The sequence below is a fragment of the Dipodomys spectabilis genome, unplaced genomic scaffold, assembly GCF_019054845.1.
Source record: "Dipodomys spectabilis isolate Male_0828 unplaced genomic scaffold, ASM1905484v1 ptg000125l, whole genome shotgun sequence".
Lineage (NCBI taxonomy): Eukaryota > Metazoa > Chordata > Mammalia > Rodentia > Heteromyidae > Dipodomys > Dipodomys spectabilis.
Genome location: NW_024870802.1, coordinates 12,188,606 through 12,205,240, shown reverse-complemented (window position 1 = coordinate 12,205,240; position 16,635 = coordinate 12,188,606). Strand labels below are relative to the sequence as shown.

Genomic DNA, 16,635 nt, shown 5'->3' with positions numbered 1-16,635 from the left:
TATACCCTGAGTTCAAGCCCCAGGACTGGCAGTAGCACATACACACACACACACACACACACACACACACACAAAATGAAAAGGTTTTGTGGGTTTCTCTGTGTGTGTGTGCGTGCGTGCACGTGTGTGTTTGTGCCAGTGTCAATACTGGGTCTAACAATTAGGACCTGTCATTCTTCCTAGGTTTTCTTACTGAAGGCAGGCACTTTACCACTTGAGCCACACCTCCACTTCCAGGTTTTTGCAGGTTAATTGGAGATAAGAGTCTCACAGACAGCTAGGTGCTGATGGCTCACAGCTGTAGATCTGAGGACTGAGATTTGAAGCCAGCCCAGACAGAAAATTCCATGACACTCATATCTTCAATTAACAGCAAAAGGCTGGAAGTAGAAGTGTGGCTCAAGTGGTAGTCAGCTTTGATCAGAAAAAGTTGAGCCAGAGTGTAAGGCCCTGGGTTCAAGTCCCAGTACCAGCACACACAGTCTCACAGATTTTTCTGCCTGGGCTGGCTTCCAACCACAATCCTTAGATTTCCACCTTCTGAGTAGCTAGGATTATAAGTGTAAGCCACCAGCACCCAGCTCAAAGTTTTATTTATTTATTTGTTTGTTATAAGCAGGAGAGTAAGGTTGAGCAGAGGATCTGGCTTTCTGGTTGGAAGAGGTGGGGATGCCTGGAAGTCAGAAATCCTAGGAAATATGAACAAGAAGAGAGAGATTATAGGTCCTGTACCAAATAGGCACCCAACAATCAGCACCCCCAAAAAGAAGAGATTTCCTACCTCTCCTTACCTGTGAGTAAGTCTGATATGCTGGAGATATCTAGCGAGTCTTGTTAAAACACAGCTTCTGGCTGGGAATATCTGGGTAGGGACTGGATTGTGCTTTTCTAACTGGCTTCCAGGTGTTGGCACTGCTGCTAGTCCTGGGCCACACTCTGAGTTTAGAGAAAGTGGCAAATTGGCAATCCCTGCTGACCTGGGAGGAGGGAAGGGACACTTGGAGGGAGGGCTGCAACTGCTCACTGAGGAATACAACCCATCCATGTAAGATTTTATGTATACAACAAAGAGAAATTTCTTCATATAAAGATATATGTGTGTACACATATATACATACTCACATACATATATTCCAACTAAAGCCAAATGTATGTATATGTGCTTTTGTTTTTAATTGGGAATGAAAATGTATGCATTCAGCAGGGCGCCATAATCGTAGCTACTTAGGAGGCAGAGATCTGAGGATTGTGGTTCAAAGCCAGCCAGGGCAGAAAAGTCCATGAGACTCTTTTTTTTTGGGGGGGGGTCTGGTTGTGGGGCCTGAACTCTGGGCCTGGGTGCTGTCCCTCAGCTCTTCAGCTCAAGGCTAGCGCTCTACCATTTGAGCCACAGTGCCACTTCCGGCTTTTTTCTTTTTGCTTATGTGGTGCTGGGGAATCGAACCCAGGGCCTCCTGCATTGCGAGGCAAGTGCTCTACCACTGAGCCACCTTCCCAGCCAAGTCCATGAGACTCTTATCTCTAACTACCAGAAAACCAGAAGTGGAGGGCTGGGAAGGTGGCTTAGTGGTAGAGCGCTTGCCTTGCATGCCTGAGGCCCTGGGTTCGATTCCTCAGCACCACATAAGCAGAAAGAAAAAAAGCCGGAAGTGGAGCTGTGGCTCAAGTGGTAGAGCGCTAGCCTTGAGCTGGAGAGCTGAGGGACAGCGCCCAGGCCCAGAGTTCAGGCCCCACAACTGGACTCCCCCGCTCCCCCAAAAAAAGAAAACCAGAAGTGGAGCTGGGGTCAAAGTAGTAGAGTGCTAGCCTTGAGCAAAACAGCTCAGGGACAACACCCAGGCCCTTAGTTCAAACCCTACAACTGACAAAAAAGAAGGAAAAGAAAATGTGTGCATTTATGATGTGCAATATATGATGCTTTGATATATGTATACACTGTGGCTCATGGGAAGAAATTCTAACCTAGGCACCATATTAGTTGGGGGCAGCTGGTCCATCAGCAAGAGGGCAAGGCAAAATTGGCAAAGAACAAGAAATAGAAGTGGAATTGGGGTACTTTGGTCTCTTCCCAGCACAAACTTCAGAGACTCCTTCCTGAAAGCAGGGGCAAAGTAAAGGCAACCCGCGGGTTAGAATAGGACTTTTCGCCGCACTTCAGCGCCACTTCCCAAGCAGTGCCCAATAATAGACAGCAGAGGGCGCGCTTGCCTTATCTTTCCGGCGTGGAGGAAGGTGCGAGAATCGGGACTGGTTGGTGACTTAGGAGGGGCGAGGGGGACAAGTAGAGGATTATGGATTGCTAGGGGCTCTCACCCAGAAGCTGGAGGGAGTGACCTTGTGTGAAGGCCCCAGATTCTCCCCTCCCCCGTTCCTACCTGCAGAGGTACGGAGTGGCTCCTATCCATACCTAACCCTGCAAGCGCGTCACCTGTATCTGCGGGTTCGAAGGGGGAGGCTCCCAGCCATACCCATGCCATTCCTGGCCTGCAGTCCCTTCTAGAGGCTTTTGATTAAAGTCTGGAACCCGGTGCGTTCTTAGCCGTTCGGAAGAGCGCGCGCTGGCGGGGGAGTGGCGCCATGTCGCCGCTAGGTGGCGCTCGAAGCCCGTGACATTGAGAAGCGCGGGACTTTGAAGAGGCGAGTGGGAGTGGAGCTGACTGACCCGGAAACCCCCAGAGAGCGGGAAGAACAAGAGGCCCGCAGGGGTCCAACCTCCTCCTCCGGGAAGCCGAGGGACGGCCTGGGTACCTGGGGGACGTGGGAGCAACCATCGTTCGACGGAGGCTTGGGAAGAGCGAGGTGAAGAGGAGATCGCCGTCAAGGCTGCCTCCGCCTGGGTGGAGCTGGAGTGGTGGCGGCGAGATCCTCGGTGTCCGTCGGCCACTGACCCCCTGCCTCTCGGGATGTGTGGATTCCGTTCTCGGACCGCTGGGCGAAGAATGATTCAGCCTGGAAATGAAAACCCCAAGAGCATGTCCATCTGCTTTCAGGACAGCACCTGCCCTGAACTGGCCAACCCGCACCCGCTCCGCTCTTGGCGGCGGCGGGGAGGGGGCGGGGATGGCGTGGATCTCTGCGCCTCAGTTTCCTTCCATCCTCAGCAGTCTGCTTCCGTCGAGGGCCTCTGAATGTATCTATTCTAGTCCCTTCGTGAGCCCCCCCCCCCTCCCCGCCAACGTGGCCGGCTCTTTCTCTGCCTTAGGCCTTCCCTGGACTGGTTCCCCCCAGCTTCTCACCACCGCCGGCAAATGGGAGAGATCGGTGCGCCCTCCTTCCACCCCTCCCCATCTCCCAGGCTAGGTTCAAAGATGCCATCCCCTCCCCACTCCTCACCCCGCGAGTTAGGGCTGGGGCCTGTTGGGAAGCAAGGCGAGACCCGCAGAGAGCCCGAGTGGCCGCAGGTTCCGGCAGCTCACGCGTTAGGAAATCGAGGTCCGGTGAGCGGCGCTAAAAGCCACGCGCAGCGGGAGTCGGGGTAGGGATCGCAGTCTCTGCTTCTCCCTCAAAGGTAAAGGGTGGCACCGCGTTCTCCCTTTAGGGGGAGGTGAAGTGAACGGGGCGGGACTGAGACTCTGGAAGGCGAAGCCCGGAAGGCCCCTGCCCGCCCCTCCCCACCGCCCCGAGTCCAAAGCAGCTCCCCGGGACGCGGATGGGTGGAGCTTCCAAGGACCCCGCGGCTCCCTTAGGGAAGGCAGAGTCTCCGGACTCTCGCGTCCGCCTCCATCCACGCCACCGTGCGGGGGCTCCGAGACAGACACGCTGCTGTGCGGGTGGCCCCAGAAAGAACGAACCCAAGAACCTGGGAAAAGTGGATGGTAGCCCCGGGTACCTCGCCCGCCCGGCGGCTTTACCACTACCGACCGCCAGGCCGCCAGGGGGAGGGGGGAGGCCGCCCCCTCCCTGCGGCCCCCGGTATCAGTGCTGCTTGATCGGACTTCACTTCCTGCGAAAATGGAAACATATCCAGGGTCCTTAATAAAGTGAATGACGAGGCTTCGGGTGTCATTGGGCTTCGGTTTGGTGGTTCTTTCCTTACATTGGCGGTGGAAAGATATAAACCCATACGTAGCACATGGATGTGATTCTGTGGCTATCAAGTAGTGGGTAAATGAGCCGAAACCGATCTGAGAAATGGGTACAAACGCGTACCCAGACCGACAGACTCAGAGGCCCGGACCGCCACATCAGCCCTGCAACCAAGTTGCAGCCTGAGACCCGCCCCGTGGCTGCCATAGAAACACAGGGATACTTATTGCTAGGCTGGGATGGGGTGAGTCTTTTCCACCCTGGCCCGCCAGGGCCGGGGCAGCCTGGCTACGAGTGCCCGGACCGCTCCCCCGGTCGGCCGGCTCGCCGGCTGGCTGCATATTTCTATGCATAATCCAATTTTCTCCGTGACTATCTAGTTAAACTCTTTTAACAACAGCTACATAATTAGAATTTGGATTCCCATTAATTTTCCCTGGGCCTCGAACCATTTGCAGCTCACACTGGTAATTAATGCGATACATCACTAACTTTACCCAACGCCGACCAGCCCAACTCTGGTCGCTTGGCCTGCGCCCCACTCCCCCACGAGGGACCCGGACTCAGGACTCCGCTGCCCGAGTGGGAGCTGAGCCCCCTCCCTCGGCAGCTGAAAGCCTCAGCCTGCAACACCCAAAGATCTTCTTTCCAGGAAATCTCACAATTAAAAATATTTATCGGGAGCAGATTTACGTTTCTGGGTTTCCAGTCTCGGGGCGTCTGGGTAGGCTATTAAGAGTAATTAGCATCTTTTGTGCATGCAGATTTACTTCGCTCATTGCCACATAACTCATCCCTAAAAGCCAGCGCAGGCGAACGCAGGCGCCACAGCCAAAGCCGCCGCCAGAGCTACAGCCGCCCGGCCGGGTCTGACTCGGGCTCAGCCCCGCACTCACAGGGCGACGCGAGCTCTGCCTCTGGCGGTTTCCCCGGCGCGGGCACCTGGAGCGCAAGGCTCCCCACCCCGGAGATCAATGGCTCCCAGGCGACCTTAAGGCTCGGCGGGAGTCAAGCTCAGGCCAAACTCTCCCGCTGCCTGGTCCGCACCGTCTAGACAGCAGGTATCGCGATCATGCGCGTGTGTTCACGAGCGAGTGGGCGGCTCCTCGTGTGCACGCTCGCGTGTATGCGAATGCGCGCACATGTGATCCTTAGTGCAAGGACGCGCGTGGAAAAACGCTTGAATACTTTCTCCCGCTCCCTCTCGGCCCACGGGTTCCCAGGGCAGCCTGTCATATGCCAGTCCTAGGCCACCTAGCTAAGGCACTGAGGTTCAGAGGGAGATCCACGCCCCTACCTGGTCTCTAGTCCTGTTACAGAGCCAGCCCCAGCCAGCCACACGACCTAAAGCACTGGATACCCAACCCAGGGAGCATTCAGAGGCCCGGTGCCCCGCCCCAACACCACTTGCCTCTGTGGGTGAGGCTGCCAAATAAAGTGCGGGCGGGCGGCGGGGGGGGGGGGGGGGGGGGGTGAGAGTCACTGAACAGAGCTTCTGACACAGAGGATGGTTGGTGGGTTGGACAAAGGACCAAATGGTCGTAGATGAACCAGTCACCAGGGATGCGGCTACGCCTCCCGTGCTCCAGGCCGAGGCACCCACCCCCGGTTGGTTATTAACACACTGGGAAGTCCGTGAGCCGCCCAACTTTCTTCTCTTTAATGAGCCTAGAAGAAGAGGCTGCCCTGAAGGGGTTTGTTCATTAAAGATGTAGCTGGAGGAATATTGTCTCATTAATTATCTGGTTTTAATTACACTGCTACCCTTTGAATCCAGAGATGGGAAAAGTTGATTTGGTAACCCCGCCCCCTTTAGCTTAAAGAGTCAGGCAGGACTAGAGGACCAGGAAAGGGGGGGGGGACTGTGCATAGAACCCGGGAGTATCTGGAGTCTGCCCAAGGGAGAATCCAGTGCCAGGGCACTCCATGTCTCTTGTGTAGACAAGGTCTGGGTGTGGATGGGGAAATGTGTGTGTGTCTGAATGTGTGACCATGTGTGGCTGAGAGGCCATGTGTACGTGACTTGGATGTCTATGTGTATTCACTGCCTTGTGTGTGGTTCTGTGCACCCGGGTGGGTAGCTGAATTTGTGTCTACAGGCAGGTGGGGGAGGTAGCTGTGGCTGTGTATGTCTAAGACTGTGGCTTCCGGATCTGGAGTTCAAGTGTGAGTGTCTGACAGTATCTCTGGGACTCTGTGGTGCCTGCATACGTCCCATGTGAATGATGGGGGGGACGTGGCTGAAGTATACTAGGAGTTGTACTGCTCCAAGGACATTGCTCAGTTTCTGAGGGTCTCTCTAGGACTTGGCGCCCCTGGAAATCATGGTCCTTGTGGGGGGGGGGTGGAGTTATTTAAGGGGGTGCTCGTCCCTGCCTCGTCCCTTGTCAGGCCAGTGCTGCGCTAAAGCGGGGGCCGTTTTCCCTTTAAATCGCGGACACTTTGACAGGGGACATTAAGGACCCGGCTGCTCAGGCTGAGCAGATCATAAAACCGGACAGGCAATTTCTGCTCCCGCCAAATAGCCGGGCAAACTCGTTCTGCATCTTTGGTTTTAATGCACTAAACTGGCAGCTAAGCAGGGAGCCAGCAAAGGAGGGGGGCAGGGCCCCCCCCATACACCGGAGCACACACCGACACACAAGCGCAAATACCCCTTCACACTCAGTGCCCCATGCCCCGCCCCGCCCCCCCCACCGTTGGAATTATCAACTAGAATTTGATTAATATGCAAATCGCAGGCAAACAGCTCCATATAATTCTTTCAGTGGAGAGTAATTAATCACCAGTTAAAGCAAATTAATACATATATCAATTTTGTCAGAAACATGCTTAGTTCAATCGCCCGTAAAATTGAAGTTTGAAGTATTAAGAGGCTCTGCAGAAACGCCAGGACTAAAACTTTCAAATTGATCCTATTTAGTAATCAATCAGGCTCTCCCCTCAGGTTAATCTGCCTAATTTTTCATCTCAAATCATACACTTTACTGACACGCCATCTAGCAAACAGTCGATAAAAAGTTAACAAAAATGATAACGACTCCAGCCAGAGCCATTGTGCTGGGCGGGCGGGCAGCAGGCAGCTTTGATTGCATTTCTGGGGTGGTGGGGGATTCAGGGTTTTTTCCCCCCCTAAGCCAAGGTCTGGGAGCTTCCCCCAGACAGCCAAGCCTCCCTGCCCCACCACCCTTGTCTTCTGGTGACTGCTATCTCTACTGTATGACTCCCTTCAGAACACCAGAACACCCGCAGCCTAGTTCCAATGAAGTCTCCTGGAACAGCTAGCTCCTACACCCTCCTCCTCCCACCCCTTCGTACGTACACACTCCAATGCTGGCTGAGGTGTCAGCATGCCTGTGCCTGGCTCCAGGTGCCTGCATTGTATGTAGAATAGTACAGATGCTGTGTATCTGCTTAGCAGCAAAGGTTCATCTGTTTAATTTTTATTTATGCTATTGGCAGTCAGCATTTAAATGGATACATTGCATCCTGTGATGGCACTGTGTCCAGGCATCTTGTGAGTCTGTCATTGAGAGGGAGTGGTGGGTTTTTTGGTTTGTTTTTTGTTGTTTTTGTTTTGTTTTTTTCTGGAAGGGGGGATCTCTATAACTAGGTGTCTGCCCTGGGTGAGTCTGTGTTGTTTCTGGAATGTAAAACACTATGTGCCTGTGTGGTGGTGGCTGCTGAGGGCCTTTCTGGTCCCACCTTTCATCTAAGTGAGGGGCCTCAGGCAGGAGGATCCATAGGCCCCTTTACAAGAGGAGACAGTCTCTACAAAGACTGGATAGCCTCTGAGAAATGGAAAAGAGTCACCTCTTGCCCTTTAGCCCCCTTCCACCTCTCTTCCATCCTTTGGGAGAGTGAGAAAGGGGAAGCACATTTCTCCATTTCTCAGTAAATGGTATTCCATGGATCTCCATGTCCACAGCGCCCTAGACCTACTCCTGACTGAGCTGGTGAACTTGGGAGGGGTGGGAATGTGGGCACTCAGGGATGCCCTGGATGACACATCCACATTCATCTCCAACTGCTATAGATGTGTGCTGACAACTAAACCGGTTCAGATCCCAGGATCCACACAGGTAACCAATCCTCCTTTCCCAGAGCATTCACCACACTCAAAGACAACTAGTAACATCCAATTTTCCACAGGGACAGCTTGCATATGCCCATGTGCCCACACATGTGTGTGCCAGCACACAGATTCCTACATCAGATTCCAAAGTGGGATAGATTCATTCACTTCTACCCCCACTGGTCATCTTGCCCATCCCACATGGACATGTGTGTAATTGTCATTTGTACCCTCCCCAGTGCGGGCAGAACTGAGCCCCCACAGGGAAAAGGAACTTCCCTTGAATGAACTGGGAGACGCTGGGGCTCCTAAGACTGGTACAGCCAGGAGTGGGACTGCAGATCATTCAAAATATGGGCTCAGTCTAGCAACCCCCACTTGAATGAAGAGTGGCAGGCAAGGAGACCAGCCCCTCTCCAAACTAGCAGAGTTCAGACCTTCATGGTGCTTGATCACTTCCTCAAAGAAGTCTCCAACTCCCACAGCAGGTTCTCAGTTCCACCCTCTACCTGCTCAACTTGTAGGCCATCTTCCCTTCAGGCCAGGTGCTCTTGCCTCAGTCTTTCACATTGCACTAGTCAATGTGAGCAACTAGTTTGGCCAAGCTGTTTGAAGCTAGGATTCCTGTTGTCTATCTGTAGGTTGGTTCTCCTCCCGTGTTCACACTCACCCAGTTATCTGCTCACACCAGCCACCTGCACACATCATGCACCACCTCAGCCCACCTCAGTGACAGGGTTACTCTTTTCCTCTTCATTGCACAAATTTAGTCACATCTAGTTGCACACTCATTTGAGACAACCAGCTATACCGAATGCAGCAATACCCCCCCCTGCACCCCCAGTATCAAAGGCACTGTTTTGTCACTTGGCTGCATGCACTTGTCTTTCAGTTGCACAAATTTGACATACTCAGAAACATGCTCTTCTTGGTCCCCAGGTAGCACAACACACACACACACAGTGTGAGCTGTGGTGAGGAGAGTGAGTTTTTGTTGGTATCTTGGAGCCTGGGGGTGCAGCATTGGGGACCCAAAGTGTGAAAATTCTCCTTCCATGCTCCACAAAGCCTAGAACGCTCACCTTCTTTCACTCCAGTCCTAAGAATCTGTTTCTGGGGGGAGGCTGGGCCTGTGGATCCACTGGGGGTCAGGTTCTCAGGTGACCGTGCCTGCCCTAGATCTCCATATTCACACACCAAATCTAGGGATATGCCTATTTCCCAAATGTTCCCTCACCAGTATTGGGCATCCCCAACACTACCACCTAGCTCACCCACCTGGAAGCTACCCGCGTGTGCTTCTCCATTTTACAACAGCCCCTTCTTACCCCGAGACCCCCCTCACCCCAGTCCCCTCAGGTTCCCTGCGCCGTTTCTGCTGGCCTTTGACTTTACCCACCCAGCACCCCTTGACCTAACCCACCCTGCACCCCTCATTCCACTGCTCTCCTGGTATCTCCCCGGCCTCCCACACCCGCATGCCTGGGGAAAGCCTGTGTATTATCAGCACAAACTGCTTTCTGGACCCCAAGAAAAAAAAAAGGGGAGCTGTTTATTGGGGGGTGGGAAACACAGCCTGGGTGCCTCTGGATTCTGAGGGCATGGCGGGGTGAGTGGACTTTCCTGGACCTAGCGGCTCAGAAAGGTGGGGAGGAGGGGGGTCCCCGCGGCGACGGGCAGGGGCCCCAGCCCGTCCCTTTCAGGGGGGACTCATGCATCAAACTTCAATTTTCCGGACGATTGAATTAGTGATTTTTTTTCTCCTGAACTAAAATACACTTAAGTCTTTGGGATTAATTACCACGTTCTGGTCCCTCAGACTGGAGTATTACTTATCGGAGCTGCGTCTGACACCAGCCCGACACCTCGTAAAATAAGGAACTGCGCCTCCCGGCCTCGCCCGCCCGGCGTCGCCCGCCAGGCCGCCGAGTCGGGCCAGGCGGAGCGGGGGAAGCCAAGCCAGCCGATCGCGACGCACCAAGTTCGGCCTGCCGGTGCCCAGGAGTGCCCAGCTCGGACAGCAGAACCCGGTTGTGTCCCCGGACGTGGCAAGCGCTCACCAAGGTTCACAACCCAACCAGGAAGAGAGACAAAGCCGCCGCGGGGGTAGGGGTGGGGGAAACAACTCGAAATTGGGTCCTCAGAGAGGCCAGATTGCCAACGACCCAGGGCAGGGGCAGGGGCAGGGGCAGGGATGGGACACTGGCCTGGCCGCAGAGCCAAGCCTTAACGAACTTTGCCTAAAGTGGTCGTGGGGTCCACAGCCCCACACACGACCCATACTACGTTCAGACCCAACGCTCAGGTGCAAAGAAGCACACTCAGTATACATGCCCCACGCCCACAGTGCTTGCTCACGGGTGGGGTGCACGCACTTCACACAGCTGCACGCGAGACAGGCCCGGCAGGCACCTGCTCAGAGGCCCAGACGGACCCTTGAGCTCCAAGACATCAAATCGTCCGTGCCTGTCCACTCCAGGCCCCGCCATCTGAGCGCGCCTTTAACTCATCCCTGTTGCGGCCCCTGTCATCCACACTGGCATAGCCAGAGCCCAAGCCTCCCCGATCCCATGCCTTCGCCTTCGCCGAAGCTCCATGGCCCTAACCCACACCCGCTGCTTTCCCCACGGCTCCCCGATGAATGGGGGCCTAGTGATGAGCCCCAGGTTGCGGTGCTCTGCTCCGTTCCAGTCCGGGCCCGACACCTCCCGTGGGGCCCACTGGGTTTCCGAAACCCGCCGCCAGCCCGGCTGAGACATCAAATCCAACAGAGCCGAAGGGACTGCAGAATGTCTGGGATCCATTCTGCATTTTGTGCGGGGACCCAGCATGCGGCTCTCTCCTCGGGGTCCTCCTCGGCTGGAGCTCAGCGTAAGGCTCCTGCATTCACTTCTTCCCACCCTTCGAAGCCCCGGTTGGGTCTCTCTTCCACCAGTCCTCCTCCTGTCTAGCCTGTAGAAACCACGGATCTTTCGAGGCCTACGTCCCTTGCCACCGCCCCCCACGCACCCCCCAGAAGCCGGAAACCACTTTGGAATCTCAAGCCGCCTCTGCTCATTTTCCCCAGCAGCATTTCCCAGCCCCTGTTAACGCTTAAGTGCGTCCCTGCCTGCTCACTAGACTGTGAGCACTAGACTGCGAGCACTAGATTGTGAGCTCCTTGCGGGCAGGAACCGGATCAGATGCGTTTCCATTTCCCTAGCCACCTGTGCACAATAAACATTGCTGAACTGATTTCCCTCTTTATTTTATTAATCCTGCCCCCTTCATTCTTTCCCTCTTTCTTTTCCTCCTTCCTTCCTCCCTCGTTATTTTTTATTTCTTGGTTATATTCAATTGTCATGTTTTTCAGGCTCATTAAATCCATTTAGAGACAAAAGAATAAAAGGCAGAAGGGGAAGGGAGGGGGAGGCGGGGAGGGGGAGGGGAGGGGGAGGCCAGAGAAGCAAACAAATAACCCGCTTTAACTAGACGGGCGGATAAATGGCCCCGTTTCTCCTCAGCCCCGATGCGCCTGCTTAGCTGCGCGCCCCGCGGGCGCCGCAGCTCGGGTGGGCTCAGCCCCGAGGCTGCCGCCCCCAGCCCGAAGGGACCCAGCAGGGCCCAACCCAAGGCCGCGAAGCAAGGAGCGGCCAGAGGTGCCAGGGCCGCTTCATTGGGATTCATGGGCGTGTTGGGCGGGCGGCCTGGGGCTCTGGGCGCGGGGCGGGGGCCGGGCAAGGGGGGAGTGGTGAGCGCGGCGGGCGCAGATGCCCGGGTGACCGCCGCGCCGCGGTCCCTGCGCCGCCTTTGTGCCGGGGAGGCGCGCGCGGGGACCTAATCCATCAAATTGTCTACAAATTGTGAAGAAAATTCAAAAACCATATGGTCGCCAGCGCCGGCGCGCTCTGGGCTGCGGAGGGCCGCGGCCGTGCCCGCACCGGGAGCCGCGGGGGGCTGGGCCCGGCTATTGTCGCCTGTCAGCGGCCGCCCGGGCCCATTCGTCCCGGCCTTCATGGTCCGCGCTCCGAATTACAGACCCATCCATCCTGAGAGAGGGCGATTTATGTCGCCCCGAGAAGAACCGGCCGCTCGCCCGAGCCGCTGCCCGGTCACCTCCTTCCTTCTCTGGTCCCTCTACGCTTTCTTCTCTCGCCTTTTCCTTTTCTCGTTCTTCCTCCTCTGTCTCCATTTCCCTGTCGGTCTGTTTCTCTTTTTACATTTATAAATTGGCCTCCTTTCCTCTCCTCTTGTGTCTCTGTGGATGGATGTCCCTCGTTCTGCTCTGGACTTTTTTTTTTTTTCTTTCCTCTTCTGGGCTCTTTTTTGTTTGTTTGTTTGTTTCTGGCTGTCTTAGTTTCCTCCCAGACCCTCACATTCCGGACTCAGGCCCGGGGGCCCCACCGCCTGCCCAAGACCAGATGCGAATTTCTCACATCAATTTTTCGGAGAAAGAGAGAAGAGCGGCCCGGAGGCAGGACCTTACTCTAGTGACAGCGGCCACTCGCCAGACTGGCGACAACAAAAGCTCAGAGAGAAACCCCGGCTCTGTCGGGGGGGAAAAGTGAAAGTGGCATGAACCCCCGCTCTCGCCACCCTCCGGAGTGGCAAAAACCAGACAACCCTGACATCCATCCATTTCTCTGCTCCTGGCTGAGGTTGCGTGTGTTTGAATTTGTGAATGTCACCAGAATCTACCCCAAATCCCAGACGCTTTGCACTCACACTCCAGTGTTCCTGTGCAATTCAGCCTGCCCCTGTTGCTACAGCCTCCTTCTTTACTGCCCTGCCACCACCAAGGACGAGGCCCTCAGGCCGGGAACAAAACTTGGGAGCCCCAAAGCTCCATCTTGATGTCGGACGGAATGACACCTGCCATACACCCAGGGCTTAGCCAGTGTCTCCAAGAGCACAGGTAGAATTTGTTTTTTGGGGGGGGGGATGAGGGTGGTAGGGTTGACATGAAGAAACATAGGACAAATCTCTCCTCCCCAGCCTTTGTTCCACACAAATTAATTTGTTCTGTGACGCTCCTCACACACAAGCGGCCTTCTGTCAGTATCTCAAACCTTTTTTTTACCCCCACCTGGCGAAGCCATTCTTTCCCCTTATTTAGTAGAAGCTTCTTGTTTAGGGCAAGAAGCACCTCCTCCCATTGCTTCCCTTTCATCTTTGGCTCTCAAGGCTGTCTTGAACCCCCCCCCCAAATACACACACACACACTCACATACAAGGCTGGGGTGACCAGCGAGGAGTCACTCAGACTGCTGCTACTTCCATGAACTGGCCCACTCACTCTGAGACAAGGTCGCAGCGGATTCTAGTAAAATGGCAAAGACTTTTATTTATAGGAGAAAGAGGCCTTGGGTACAGTCCGCAGAGAAGAGGGCAATAACAGGAAAGGGGCACAAAGAACCCACCCTCATCACGCCACCCTTGTCTGGCCAAGTCGAGCTAGGAGCAGGGCATCGCAGACCGAAAGTCAGACCTAGAGCTGCAAGGTGGGGTGAGGGTAAAGGATTGGGTCGGCCTCCTCTCTATCTCTGTCACATGCAAAAAAATTCTATAAAGAGTAAAAAATAATTCTAGGGCTTTGGATTCTGTTTTCGATGGTTGGTTGATTGGTTGGCTACCTGCTTTGTCCCTAAGAGCCGAGAAAATGCAGAAGGGATGGAAGAATTTAAAAAATATAGCAAGTGGGCACTGGGAGGCAGAAATGGCACCGAAAACAGATTTCTCTTAGGTGGGGAGGAGGGAAAGAGTGATTTTGAAACTTGCAAGTCAGGACCTGGCTGCTACCCTTACCCACTTCCCACGCCTGAGAGGGGGAGGGGGAGGAGGAGAAGAAAAGGCAGAGGGAAAATTTAAAAGTCAACTTTCATAGGCCCAGGGAGTCCAAGAGGAACCGGGCCGGTGCATTCGCCACATGCAGAGAAAAATCAAAACGGCGGGAGCTGCCCCTCTTCTAGACCCTGGGGTTAATATTCGCCGCTCTCCATTCTGCCTCACCCTTTACCAACCCGGCAGCACCGAGCTTTGCAAACATCGAAATATCTGCGATATTAAAAAGAAGAAGAAGAAAGAAAGAAAGAAGAGAAGAAAAGAAATCAAAAGATCAGGCTGCGGGCGAAGGGAAGGACCTGCTATAGAGGTTTAAATATTTATACAGAAGCCATACAAAATTGCACGGCAGCGAGGGCTCCGGGACGGCGGAAGCCTCGTTCTAGGGCCAGCCCGGCCGGCCAGATCGGATTTATTGCTTCGAGAGGGAAGAGATGGGGGCCTACACCGGGCGCGTGGACAAGGGAGGAGGCGGGAGTTGCAGAGGAGGTCCCAGCTCCCCTCGGCGGTCCGGTCGGGTCTGGGAGGCGGCGGGCACGCGGGCCTTAGGAGCCCGGGGTGGTGCAAGATCCAGAGCGCCACTCAATCGTCCACATCGATCTCTTCGTCCTCCTCGTCCTCCGAACAGTCCTGGCTGCTGGCCCGCTGGTCCGTTAGCGGAGAGGCAGGAGAGAGCTGCAAGGGCCCGGCGCCGGGGACCTGCGGTGCGCCTGTGGGGAGAGCCGGAGAACCCGGCCTCGATTTGGCCCGGCCGCAGCCACCGCCGCCACCGCCTGCGGCCTCCGAGTTCTGCTCCAGTTCCGCTAGTGCTACGATGTCCATCTGCCCGCTGGGGCCCAGTTTCTTGGCGGACTCCACGTCGGCCTTCATCTCCTCTAGGTCCCGTTTGAGCTTGGCACGCCGATTCTGGAACCAGGTGATGACCTGTGCGTTGGTGAGGCCCAGCTGCTGCGCGATTTGGTCGCGATCTGCTGGGGACAAGTACTTCTGGTAAAGGAAGCGTTTTTCCAATTCGTAGATCTGGTGATTCGTGAAGGCCGTGCGGGACTTTCGCCGCTTCTTAGGGGTCTGCCGCTGCCCAAAGATAGTCATCCCATCGCGGCCTGGAAAGAAATGAGTGTAGGCTCACATCGGGACAGTGAAGACCCCCACCTGGTTCTCGTCCCGTAACTCTCTCTCCACTCAGGCCCAAATAGGCTGCTTTGTCTCGGGTCCCCTTTTCCAAATTTCATTTCACCTTCAAGACTAAAGCAAACCCGAGCTACGGCAAAGCTCCTCCGGCTTCTGGACTCCTAGAAGTCCCTTGGAAAAAAAAATTATTTTAGTCTCTGCCCCCCAAGAGTTGGGGTTTACAGATCCAGTCTGAGAACAGGAAGAAGAAGCCAGATAAAAACTCCTTTATGGCGGTGTGAACCTTGGTTCTCCACCCTTTTCCCACCCTCCGACTCTATTCTACCCAAAGGTCCCAGATAAAGCTTGTCTCTCCCCACTCCATGAGTAAGGCCGTGGGGAATCTGGGAACTACACGGAATCAAGCAGAGCCCAGAGAGGTCTCTGCGACCATCTCTCTCAGATCATCCCAACTCTGGCCTACCTAGAGGTCTCTAGGTATCAGGGACTAGGTCCTGTCCCATCTAACTACCAACACCAGCGGCTCAGGCTGGAGGGCCCTGGCGGCCGGCGCAGGACAGAGGCACAGGACATTTCCGTGCAGGGCACTGCGCGTGGAGCGCAGCGGGGCGCAGGGGAGCCTAGCGGCAGTGCCTACCTTCGGCTGCCTGCAGGACGCTGACCTCCAGTCCCTTAAAGGTCTTGCTGGCGAGCTCCTCCAGCGCGCAAAGCGGTGAAGTCTGCGAGAGTAGCGCACGGCCCGCCAGGGGCAAGCCGCCCGGCGCGTGCTTGTCGGCGGCGGCCAGCAGGTGCGCCGCCCCGCACAGCGAGTAACTTCTCCGCACAGACGGCTTGTTGAGGATGTCCTCAATGCTGAATGGCGTCAGCGGCTTGTTGGAGTTGGCGGGAGGCGGCAGGTGGTCCAGCGGGCTGCGCCGCCGCTCCTCCCCCGGCGCCGCCTTGCCGTCCTCCTTGGAAGTCATCTCGGCCGCGTTTGGGGGCCCGGCCGGGGAGGCTCGGGCCGCGGGGACCCAGCCCGCGGGCAGCTCGGGCGTCGGACGGTGCGGGAGGGCGGCGAGGGGGTGGGAAGGAGGCCTCGCCGAGTTGGACGCGGCCAGGCACGGGGGTGATTAGCGCGGTGGCCGAGGCAAGCAGAGCCGCCCGGGGCCCCGAGAGGAGCGCGCTGACGCGGGCGCCGCCGCCGCCGCCGCTGCCGCTGGGGCTTCCAGCAATCCGGGGCTGGAGCCGGGGCGCGCCGCGCGGGGCTCCAGTTTCGCCAGCCCCGGTGCTATTTAAAGGTGTCAGGTGGCTCGGCGGCGGCTCCTGGCCCCGGGTCCTGGCCGCGGCAGTTGGAAGAGCCGAGGCGAGGGCGCGGATCCCGGACTGCGAGGGGAGGCGGAGAGACGGGGCAATTGACTATTGCTAACAAGTTAGCCTTGATCGAGGAGTAATCAATTATCTGCAGCAGCACTTCTCTCTTTCTCCCTTTCCCCTTGTCTTCTCCTCTTCCTTCTTTCTCTCTGTTCGCTCTCACCCCCCCCCCCGTCCTCTCCCTCCTCCCTCCCTCCCTCTCTTCTCTCCGCTCAGCTCCCCCCGTCTCTCTC

General features: G+C 55.9%; 1 protein-coding gene across 1 annotated transcript; it reads right to left on the bottom strand.

The window, feature by feature from the left end:
• Positions 1-14,408: 14,408 nt before the first annotated feature.
• On the bottom strand, positions 14,409-16,104 carry Lbx1 (ladybird homeobox 1). Its single transcript, XM_042689643.1, has 2 exons — positions 15,690-16,104; positions 14,409-15,024 (listed from the first exon to the last, which is right to left on the bottom strand). Exons 1-2 carry the CDS (start codon positions 16,012-16,014, stop codon positions 14,504-14,506), a joined length of 846 nt encoding a protein of 281 aa, XP_042545577.1. The 5' UTR covers positions 16,015-16,104; the 3' UTR covers positions 14,409-14,503.
• Between the last annotated feature and the right edge of the window lie 531 nt (positions 16,105-16,635).

What these genes read in the sequence shown, in the direction of transcription:
- Lbx1 (XM_042689643.1), bottom strand. Translation starts at nt 16,014, where the DNA reads ATGACTTCCAAGGAGGACGGCAAGGCGGCGCCGGGGGAGGAGCGGCGG. An exon ending in CGTCCTGCAGGCAGCCGAAG is followed by an intron (nt 15,025 to 15,689) that starts GTAGGCACTGCC and finishes ATTTCTTTCCAG; the next exon opens with GCCGCGATGGGATGACTATC.